Raw genomic sequence first — 11,435 nt, forward strand, 5'->3', positions numbered from 1 at the left:
GCTGCTCCGTTATTATGTGGTTAATTGTCGTCTTTGCAGCAATTTAACTGGAATGTTTTGCCAAAACAGACGGATAAGGGCTGCTGGGAGCAAGAGCCCAGATGCAGAAGGCCTGATTCTCTGTTGCGCTGTAGTCATTTAGACTTGTGCAATGCACCATTCTGACTTAGTGCAGGGTGGGCATAAAACATGAAGACTTATGAACTGCCCCCCATTAGCTAGGGAAACAGAAGCACATCAGTAAAAAGGGACTTGCCCCAGATGGAACAGAATCAGTAGAGTGTGAGTAAAGTCCACCTGTGCTGGTACCCGGTGCCTGCTTGACCCACAGTACTCGAGCTAGCAGTGGGGGTTAAAACACAGGACTGGGATTCAAGAGAGCTGAACGCAGTGCGTGGCTCTGCTATGCAGCTCCTGTGCGACCATGGGCGAGTTACTAAGGCGCTTTTTAAAATGTTCTCTTGTGTCTCTCTTGCCCAGATCCTAACTCTCATGGGTTTCCCTGGGAGTTAGGAGCCTAAATACCTTTCAGGATCAGGGCTTGTCTGCCTTAATTCTCCATCCATAAGATGGGGAGATGGCCTGTCTTGTCTCTTTAGATGGGGAGCTCTTCAGGCCTGGGCTTGTCTCCCTATGTGACTGTACCGTGGGATTCAGATGCTGGTTGCGACCCCTACGGGCCGCGATCAGACAAACGATGTAGTTCAGATTAGGTTCGTGACTGATTTCATAGGCAAGTTCTGGCAGACGTCAGGCCTGCTAGTATCTGTGTGTTACACCCCTACCTAGCAGAGCCTTTTCCTGCTTGATGTTTCTGGGGACTTAAATGTAAATTCTTAACTAAAAGCCAATATTGAAATGATATGCAAAAAGGGCAGCTGATCCTTGTGCAGTACTAAACTATTAATGCTGAAAACAGGCAATGGATTTACTGTACCCAAATGTCAGTTCCTTTAGAGGCGAGTCACAGCAGCGGAGACTGACCAAATGAGGTATATTTTTCTTCTTCTGTAAACAAAGCTTGCCTTGCTGCATTATAATCGACATAAACGGGGCCTGCAAACCCCTTGTTCTTGGCTTGGATTTTGCGCACTTGGCCCAAGTGATCTGTGGTTTATGGCTTTGTTTGACAGCCTCTGGCTGCTTTAAGCTCCCCACAGCATCTCTCTCCCACCCCAAAGGCCAGGGTCCTCCTCCAGACAAAGCGAGGTTTGGAAGTGGTTAGGAAGTGGAAGTGGAACGTTGGCCTGAGGAGCGCTGGCGATTCAAAACAAACCGCTTTCTATTCCAAGCCAGCCATGAACTCAAAGCCCTCTCGTTGCAAAAGTGCACAAGCTGAGGGGGTGGGTAGTTAGGTTTAAACAGCCCTGCACATTAGCTCCAGAGGGGTTAAATTAGGAGGTTAACGGGCAAAAAGTTCATGCTTACTGCAGATCATCACCCTGCTTAAGGTCTAAAACATGCCCAACCATCTCGCTCCACGCCAGGCCCATCAACAAAGAGCTTAAAACTAGAACACGTCAGCTAAGGCTCGTGTCTGGACATGGCCCTGAGAACCTCATCCCAGCCTGCCCCTGTCTGCAGGGATTTGTCTCCCATTGTGGGCCTGGAAGGTTGCAAGCTATTGCTTCTCCCATAATCCTTTGTGCCTCTTTCCACCCTATGCCTTCGCCTTCCTTGTCCACCTGCCCCAAGCACATTCTACATGCCTTCCGTGCTACTCACGAGAAGTGAGTCGATAACTATTCATTTAAGATCAGATTTTCCAAAAGCACTTACGTGGCTTAGGCCTGGTCTGTACTTAAAAACTAAATTGACCGAGCTACACACTCAGGGCTGTGAAAAACTTTGCGCCCTTACGTGATGTGGTTACATCAACCTGCCCCCGGATGTAAACATGGCTAGGTTGCTGAAAGAACATACCTGCGTGTCCCATTGAAAGGCAGCCTGCTTAAATGGGATCATTCAGCTCTTCCATCTGTGCTGAGCTTAGAATTGCCTGAAGCTGTGCAGTGAACTCCTTGAATGAAGTACTGCCCTTGGGCCCCAATACCAATTCAACAGTAGAGCTCCAAGCACTTTGCCTAGGCAGGTCAATATTATCCCCATTTTACAGATGGGGAAAGTGAGGCACCGAGCGGGGCTGTGATTCGCCCAAGGTCACCCAGCAGGCCAGTGGCAGAGCTGCACCTGGAAGCTAGGTCTCCTGAGTCCCCATACAGATGCTGCTGATCTGTTGCCCCAACAATCTTCCCCTCAGAAGTGAGGACAGATCAGCTAAATCCAGGGTGGGGGGTGAATTAAAAGGGGGCAGAAATGGGGGAGGGCAAAAGGTACAAGGAGAGCGAGACAGAAGTGGACACTGCCCAGAAAACCCTGGATGCTCCTCCTCGCCCCCACACATTTTGAGACAATGTTAAGGGACCTGGGGCGGGGGGTGCTGGCACCCTAGGCCTCATGAGTGAGCTTGAGGAATGCAGCCCCGTGGCCACAGAGCACCTCTTGCTTGCCGTCTCCGGGGTCTAGAACAAGCCGTGCTGGCCAGTGAGCACTGGAGCGAAATGCTGGGTTAGCAGCTGGGGGAACTGGCTTGCACTGTCTGCAGAAGAGGTGCAGCAGGGCAAGCTCTCCCCAGACCCCATGTGCGCCAACCCTGCCTACCTGGGCAGTTCAGGCTCCCTGGGTCCGCTAGTCCTGGGCACAGCCAATTGCAACTCCTTTGCAGGGGGCCCGTTCAGTCCTCAGCCTCGCTGCTAGGAGCACCATGGCCCCTGCCTGGTGAACGTGGCATAGAGCAGCTTGCCCGCTTTTGCGTAGCTTCCTTGAGAGGGCTCGACCAGCGTCTGGGGTGCGCGGCACCACGCCATGTTTCTCCTCAGGGGTTGGAGGCCATCCTGGGGCTGGAGCTCAGGAAATGAGCTTAAATGACAGGCTGCACCGGGGAAGGCATGTGCACCAAATTGCAAGGCCAAAAAAAAATTACAGCTTACGAGGCCTGTACACTCACGAAGAGGAAACCCCTGCCGGGCCAGGGCAGAAAACTTCCGCAGCTCAGCAGCAACTACAGGCCGCAAGTGCGTCACCTGGCAGGCCTCTGCTGCCAAGCCTGTCCCGCCTCGGATGCTCCCAGTTCTCACCTGTGAAAGAGGGAGCGGGGATTCAGGCGCGTTTGCCGATGGCCGGCCAGCACTCACCCCCCACCCCCGTGCAGTACGGACCCAGAGCTGCTAACGCGGGGCTACGTGTGCGCCTGGACTCAGGCCCGCTCCGGCCGGACAAGCGGCTGACGGAAACCGGGCTGTGTAGAGACAATGCTGCGGCTCGTGTCCAGCTCCCCGCTGAGCCAGGCCCTGCTTCCAGAGCAGCGGGCGAGGCATTAGTCGCTGCGCTGTCGGTGGCAGCGGCACGGCGCTGGCGTCACACGGGCGTGAGAGCGCTGTTGGTAGCAGTGGAGGACACCACGGTCACAGCGAGAGTTAGTGGCACAGTTCCAAGCTTTTCTCCAGAGCCCTAAGGGTGAGAAACGGCTTGTATTTTTGAAAAAAGGCAGGCTGTGCTGGGCGCACAACCAGGTAATGCCAGGCGCTGGCCCTTTAAAACACCACCAACTAGTGTGAGCTTGGTGATTTAAAAAAAAAAAAATCATCAATTGGCCGCCTTGCATTAGCTTTGTTATATCTGCATGGGCTGCGCTCAGTCCCCTGGCTGAAGAGCCCGAACGAGGGGAACGTTATTTGTGCACAATAATCTGTGCCGCTTCTTGGGTATTTCTGGCTGCAGGGCCTCTGCACCGCCCGCTCTCTGGGTGCTCGGTGAGCAGTGACAAAGCAGTGCAAGCCGTGGCATCTTTGCAAAGAGAGCTTTTCTCCAAGCAGTTGTTTGGACCTCTGAGTTAAGTAGATGTTAATAGAAGATACAGGCCTCACGCTTCGTCTGCAGGGAGCAGAGAGCATGCGGGGTGGGAAAGGTGGCACCAAAGCAGCCCCCTCCTCCCCAGGTCTTGGGCTGGCCTGGAGCTGAACAATTCCCCCAGTGTAGTTTAGAGCACCCTCAGGGCTGCTCCAAGTCATGGGTGCTCGCAAACAGCAAGGAACTGGGCCTGGTCCCCCTGCTGGGATCTCAAGGTGGAAATGATTGAGAACCAGTCACACCAGCTGGGGACTGTGGCATTCTGCCCCCATGAACCCCCCCCGCCCCTCACCCTGCCTCTGATGCAGCCCCTATGCTGGGGTGGCCAGGGGGAAGGAGAAGAATCTCATCATTACGACAGGATCCTAATGCCTCCCCCCACCCCCAAACCCCCTTGAGCTTTAGGCCCATTTGGAGCTAGCTCTGAGCATCACAGTTCCAGCCTGTCTCTGCATTTGACAATGCTCCTGAGCCCCTCCCTTGTCCTTCCCCTGCAGCCCACACGAGCCCCCATTGGCCCCGAGAACGCAGGGTTGTTTTCCACCCCAGGGGTGCCTGAAACCACAATTGCCATCTGGGTTTGGCAGCCTTGGGCCCAGACGGATGGACTCCAAATAGATCTGGCAGCACGGCTAAGTCCCTCCCCGCCTGTGGTCGAAGCCGGAGTGGGCGGGCTGAGGGGGGATGTGGCCCTTTACCCAGCCACACCAGGACTAGCAGCAGGATATAAATGGTGGCCTGTGAGCAGCAGGCATCAGCAGAGCATCCTACAAGACAAGAGCAACCAGCAAAACCGGCTTCTACCATGAAGGCACTCGCCCTAATGACTTTGCTGGCACTGGTGCCCCTATGCCTATGCCATGGAGGTAAGACAAGGACAGGGGGTTGCTAGATGCATTAACTGGGGGCTTTCTACCTGCAGGCTCCTAAGGCCCCCTCTGACTGATGTTAATGGAGCGTGTGTCCCTATAGCTGCTTTGAAAATCTCAGTCCCCCTGTTCCCTCGCACAGGAGCACACGTAGGATATTGGGCTGGGGGGCATATTGGCATCTCATTCGCTGTGTAACAACAGCGCTTTGCTGCCCCCCCGCCTCAGTTTCCCCATTTGTGCCCAGGGGAATAACTATGCTGCTGTAGCAGGCTGGGGGGCATTCATCAGGGACGTGGAGAGCTTTGCTTCCAGGTGCAATAGATTCGCAAAGCATCATGAACGTGCCTAAAGCGCCACTCCAAACCCGGCAGCTGTTTGGCCTTGAAATCTTTCCCCTCCGCTGAGATCTGTTACCTTTAGAACATCCCATGCTACCCGCCCAGCTCTGCACAGCCCCGGCAGCAGATGGGCTTTCAGGGGCCTGGAGCCTGGGCAGCTCACTGGTGAAGGGGGCATATTATTTCTGACCACTTCTCTCTTGGTGCCTTGCAGCCTCAGATCATTCCAACAGCGCTAACGACTCGCCCAGCTCTGAAGGTGAGGCCCGGCCCGTGTGTGATCGAGCTTTGCTGCTTGCCATTCAGGGAGCCTTCCAGCAGTGCTCATGGACACCCTAGCCCCTTCTAAATGCAAGATCCCTGCTCTAGTCAGGGTGAACCTAGGTTTAGACCAGGGGACTGGGAGTCAGGACTCGCCCAGCTCAGGGAGTGGAGCGGGGTCCAGTGGCTAGAGCAGGGTAGACAGGGACTCAGGACTCCTGGGTTCCTTTCCCAGCTCAGGGAGGGGAGGGAGGTGGGGAGAGGGACACAGGACTCCTGGGTGCTATTTCTGACCCTAGGCCCGTTAGAGCAACGCTGGGTCTTTGGAGCAATTCTCCTCACGCCTCCTTTATTTCCTGGCCTTGCAGCATTCGTCTCCAAACAGGACAGTGCTGAGATGGGGAGGAGACACAAACGGAACTACGTCTACAACAGGTAAAGCCCTGGTCGCGGCCCACGGGCATGTGCTCGACTCACAGCCCGCTGCTGGCACTGGGGTCCCCTTCCAAAGCTGGCGGGGAGGTAGGGGGTGTTGAAAACTTCAGCTGGGCTGAGCCTGTCACCAGGCCCACATTACCATAGGAACCCTACAGTCGTTCACTGATTCATCCTCCCTGGTGCACCCAGCCCTTCCTGTTCTCGGTGTCAGCCCTGACAGCTGAAATACTTTGCTCTAATCTGGGGGGGGCTAGCTGGGAGGGGTGGCCTATGAGACTCCAAACACCCATGGATCCATCCCCAGCCTCAAAGGGCTCAAGACATCTCGCTCCCTAATCAGGAGCTGGGCCTAGGCGACTTGTCCATGGTCACGTAGGGAGGCTGTAGCAGAGCAGAGAATTGAACCCTTCTCTCCTAAGGTCTAGGCTAGCATGCTAACCACTGGGCCTGCCTTCCTGTACCTGGGGTTTGTCTATTATCAGCCAAGGCCCCTCTGGAGGTGACAACAGCATGCCCAGCACTCTGGGGCCCAGATTGATAGCCACGAATGGCTCCTGTATAGTTAATACAATAAACCAGACTGCAGCCCTGACTGCTTTTTGGACATCATAAATTCCAGGCTGCTTTTTGGCAGGGCCCAGGAGCCCTGCCCGCATCCTGGTAACACCCAGGCATCGCTCTGCTTCAAAGTCATCCTAATTAGAACAGGATAAGTGAATTCCTCACTCCCTGTCCTAAACTGTGGCCTAGCGTTGCTGCTGCTTTCAGCCCCGGAGAACTCAATCCTGTGTGCCATTCCCAAAGGCTGTTTTCGGGGGTGGAATGCGGCAACTGTTTAAACAGCCCCCAGCAATGGCGCCCAGGATTAAATTTGTCCAGGGCTGATATGCAGCCACCTCTAGGGTGGAATTTGGCAGCTGTTTAACAGTCCCCAGCAATCGTGCACAGGATTGAAAGCGGTCACATTCCACCCCAGAGGTGGGTGCATTCCCAAGGCAGGTGCACTGATCCTTGCATGTAGGTTGATTAGACGTCAGTCCCTAAACCATTTGGAGAACATTTTATCGATCATTAACCCACCTTGTTCACACGCAGGTTCTATGATATCATCGACCCTCTCGAGGGCAAACGTGAGATCTGTGAGCTCACTCCCGACTGCGACGAGTTGGCTGACCACATTGGATTCCAGGAGGCTTACCGAAGATACTACGGGGCGGTCTAGAGCTTCCTGGCCCAGAGATCCACCCAAGTCCATCCCAGCGCGGAGGAGAGAGAAAGAGGAATTGATACCCAAGCACAGCGGGGAGCAGAGAGATCTTCTGCCACAAGCTGATTTTTGTAACTGTGTGTTAAACGTACAAGCTTTATGTTCCCTAAGCTGCTAGCCCAGCCCTGCTCCTTGTTCTGAGCCCAGAGCACTTGCGCTTGTATCTATAATGCTTTACTGGCTGTTTCCTTTACGGGCCAATGCGTCATGCTGGTTTTATGCAATGGAATGTTTCTTTAATGATGTGAGAAAATAAACGTGAGGAATGGTGCTGCTATCTCATTTATTGGGCTGAACAAAGAGAAAGGGGATGGGCCGGCAGATTGGGGTGTTAGGGTGGGACTTGGGAGCCCGGCATTCAATTGCCAGCTCTGTGTGACCCCTTCGTGTCTCAGTTTCCCCATCTTTAAAATGAGGGCCATAATATTGCTCTACCTCACAGAGCTAAAACTGCTTGAGTGAGGCACTCCTGCTATTGGAAGGGAGCCCATGTGAGTATCTTATCTAGCTTTCCTTATTAACATATGCGGTAGTGCCCGGGGCCCCTGATCAGTGCAAGGCCCTGGCCAAAAACCCAATAAAAAGACCATCCCCGCCCTGAACCCTTTAGGAGCTAAGGGTGAGCTCTAAAGCAGCAAGGGGGACCCCCCTCTGGGCTCAGATACCTCAACTGGAGCAGCCAGGCTAATGGGAAACCAGCCCTAGCAAGCCAGTGGCCGTGGCAGGCTAGTCCATAGGTAAGAAGCTGAGGTTTAACTTCACCCCATCGCTCCCTTTGTGCAGCCCTGAATAATCCTCCCGCCTTGCTCTTTACACTCTTCAGAGATTTGCTGGCTCGTGTCCCCCCTGCTCCTTATGCCCCGCAGCTTTTTCCAAGAGTGGAGCTCAGTGTATGTCACTGACCTTGATGGATTCAACCTCCTGGCTTCCCCGAAGAGTCTGGTATAGCAAGGCTTGTCCCCTCTCTCATAACCTGGGAAAGCACCCTGCAGCAGAAGCGGTAACAGAACTCGGGCGTCCTGATTCCCAGCCCTTCCTGCTCCGACCTGTGGATTGCGCTCCCTGGCAGAGCCAGGAATCAAACCCAGAAGGCCCAGCTTCCAGTCCCATTCTTGAACTCTCCAGCTTAGGTGAGAGGAATGAAAGGAATGTAATAGAAGTCACCGCTGTTTTCAAGGCTGGGGAAAGGAGAGACTCAGCAGTGTTAACAGAAATCACAGCTTCTAGGGAAAAGTTTGTGGTATTTGAGGGAATTGGCTGGCCCTTCCTCTTTGAGGAAGCAGCCAGGCTCCTCTCCCGAGCGCTGACCCCTCTGAGAGGGAAAACAACACAACAAACAAACCAGTTTTTGTTCCAAAGTTTATTCCAGTTTTGATTTAAAGCTGTTTATGCCACACACGCACATGCCGGTAAAAACCAAGCAACCCCCCCCCCAGAGCGGACACAGCACAATCTATCCAAGGGGCTGTCCCGGACAGACGGACACCAAGACAGGCAGATTTGTTGCCTGCCCAACAGTGGTAATATTAATAATCCATCTCAGCAGCAGCTTTCAACCCATTAATTGACAAAGGAGGGCAGCAGCCAACTTCCAACTGCCAGCGTGTCCCCTCGAGTGGGGTGGAAATTCATGCAACCATATCACCCGGCAAGTGCATTCCAACCTCGTTGAAAGATAGAAATGGAGTAGCCACTAATCAATCCATTCAACCCCTAGAACCAGGGGAGGCGAGGCGAGGCTCCCTGCACTACATTCCCCACACGATTTCCTTGGGAGACTATTCCACAGTGCAGAGGAATTGGGTTGGATCCCTTTAAATAATGCGTGGGCTTTCTAATTCAGAAGCCAACAGTAGCAGCGTAGCTAGGCCTGGTATGTTTGCATAGAGACAGTGATCGTGGTTGTATGTCACGGAGGTTTAAACATAACCTTATGTAGAGAACAAAGAAACAAACTGGCATCCCAGGAAGGCCCATGAGAGGGCTCACAACCTATTTAAAAGGGATGCCACCCCATTCCCAGACACGACATCCAGCGGTCACTATCAAAGCCGGTCCTGATATTTACATATCTGGGTCTGATCACATCAGCCAGCTTCTGTCCTCTGATCCAGGCCTTTCATTCAGAGTTAGTTGCATGTGTTATGCCCAGAAAGCACATGGAGTGTACATATAAATTAAGTCAATGGGAGTGGGTATTTCCTAGACACTGGCCCAAATCTTTCCCTTCTAAAGACGAGTTTCGATTCGGGGTTCCCTCTGCAAATCAATAGGCCAGGACTAACACCCCCACCATCGCTACCTACAATAAATAGGTAGAAAAATATAAAACGCACTGGGATCTAGTGAGTGCTTGCTTTCATCACATTAGAAAACAGCAAGGAAGTTCCTTTAGGAAACACAGAATGCAGGAGGACAGAGAAGACGACAGCTCTGGGTTGTCTAATACCCAACCATTATAAAATGCTTTCCATCCATTGGTCTCAAAGCCCTTTATAAAGTAGGCTGACAGCTATCATCACCATTTTATCAATGGGGAAACTGAGGCACAAGCAGGAATGCCTTTTCTTGGGTCACACGCTGAGCCACATAAAGAGCCCAACTCTCCTGATTCCCCATCCACAGTTTTATTCCCTAGGCCCCCCTGCCAAGTGATTCTCCAGTCTTGAGTTTAAAGCAGAACCTCTGGCAAGATCCTGTCGAATGCAGAGCAACCTCAGAGAGGAGCCGTTTGTTCTGCTCCACAGAAAAACATCCCTTCAGCCCCAATCCTGGGTAGGGGTGAATAATCCTTAGCTACGGGGGCTTCAGAGATTCACAGGATTGGGGCCTCTACACAGAGGTACAGCTACAACTGGGTCTATGAGCTTCACATATCAACACATGGCCCCGCGCTTGGGCCATTCCTTCTGTACAGTCACAGCGAGTCAGCAACAGCACCGACAGGAGACTCCTGATCCCTCCCCAAATCTCCTGCTCTGACCACTAGATCTCATTCTCACCCGGAGCTGGAACAACCACCTCCTGCCAGACAGACAGACAGATCCACACCCACAATATTCCAGATCTAACCCTCAGATGACCAAAATTCCCTGACATCAGGTAGGGAGAGGACAGCCAGCTGGTCAGACTGATTCTATACCATGAAGGCTGCTCTGGTGCCAACTGGCAGGGCAGCTAAATTGAGGCCCCTTCCATGAGAAATAAGCAACGAGGGGCACAGCTCGTGCAGACTGCCGTGTCTATTGCTGCTGTTGGCAGGCTTCTAGCTACAGAGGAAGGTGGGGAAAAAAATCTAATCTGACAAGCAAGTGCGTGTCCATTGGAAACACCGATGATAAATACCAGGAACATCCCAGAATCGCAGGCAGCCCCTTGCAACACACAAGAACTTTATTGCTGTAAATCTACCCGCTGCTAAACTGGCTTTGTGCAGACATTTATCTGCATTCCGGGTTCTCCCGAGGAACACAGGATAGCCAGAGGGGGACCTGGGTTCTTTAAGAGACAAAGGTGAATTGTTACAGCAGCAGATAATGCCAGGGCGCCAAACTACAAAATTTGCCCCATTCTCAGCTGATGTTCATCAGCAGAACTCCATTGATTTCAATGGAGCAATGCTAGTTTACGCCAGCTGAGGATTTAGTCCAGCCTTTGGATAAATGGAAGCCGATCTAGCACAGAAGGCACCAAGGCTTCTCAAAACACTCAGACTCAGCCTGGATTGGGATGGGGGGGGGGGGAGTAGGGGACTGCCTGTCATTGAAACAAAAAGAAAAGGAGGACTTGTGGCACCTTAGAGACTAACAAATTTATTTGAGCATAAGCTTTTGTGAGCTACAGCTCACTTCATTGGATGCATTAGCTCATGAAAGCTTATGCTCAAATAAATTTGTTAGTCTCTAAGGTGCCACAAGTCCTCCTTTTCTTTTTGCGAATACAGACTAACACGGCTGCTACTCTGAAACCTGTCATTGAAACAGAATCACTCATTGCTCCTAGGAGAATACAGGCCTAAATGCACCGAAGGGTTAATCTGGTACAGGTACAAGACTAGACAGAGGTCAGGTCTAGTACAGCAGGAGGTGGGAGCAGTGGGGCAATGGGTCATTAATTGCAGGGGAGCCTTGCAAAAATGATTAGTGTGAAAAAAGGCAACCCCAAGCCAACCCAAGGAGGGGAAGGAACAAGGCAGTACATACACAATGCCGCTAGGTGGCCGCCTAAGACCCAGGGTGTCTGCCTCCGTCTTCTATACCAGGCATCACGGCTAAGCCATTGGGGCTGATCTGGCCCAGCGGCTGGGCGCAGCCCGGATCACAAACACTCAGTGCGCGCTCCGCTCAGGAA

The 11,435-nt window shown here is 52.8% G+C and overlaps 1 protein-coding gene across 1 annotated transcript; it reads left to right on the forward strand.

The window, feature by feature from the left end:
* Positions 1 to 4,505: 4,505 nt before the first annotated feature.
* Positions 4,506 to 7,355, forward strand: LOC119847961 (bone gamma-carboxyglutamate protein). The gene is made up of 4 exons (XM_038383239.2): positions 4,506 to 4,775; positions 5,334 to 5,378; positions 5,749 to 5,815; positions 6,914 to 7,355. Exons 1-4 carry the CDS (start codon positions 4,640 to 4,642, stop codon positions 7,038 to 7,040), a joined length of 375 nt encoding a protein of 124 aa, XP_038239167.1. The 5' UTR covers positions 4,506 to 4,639; the 3' UTR covers positions 7,041 to 7,355.
* Positions 7,356 to 11,435: the final 4,080 nt, after the last annotated feature.

Source organism: Dermochelys coriacea, chromosome 24 (genome assembly GCF_009764565.3).
Source record: "Dermochelys coriacea isolate rDerCor1 chromosome 24, rDerCor1.pri.v4, whole genome shotgun sequence".
In the NCBI taxonomy this organism is placed as follows: domain Eukaryota; kingdom Metazoa; phylum Chordata; order Testudines; family Dermochelyidae; genus Dermochelys; species Dermochelys coriacea.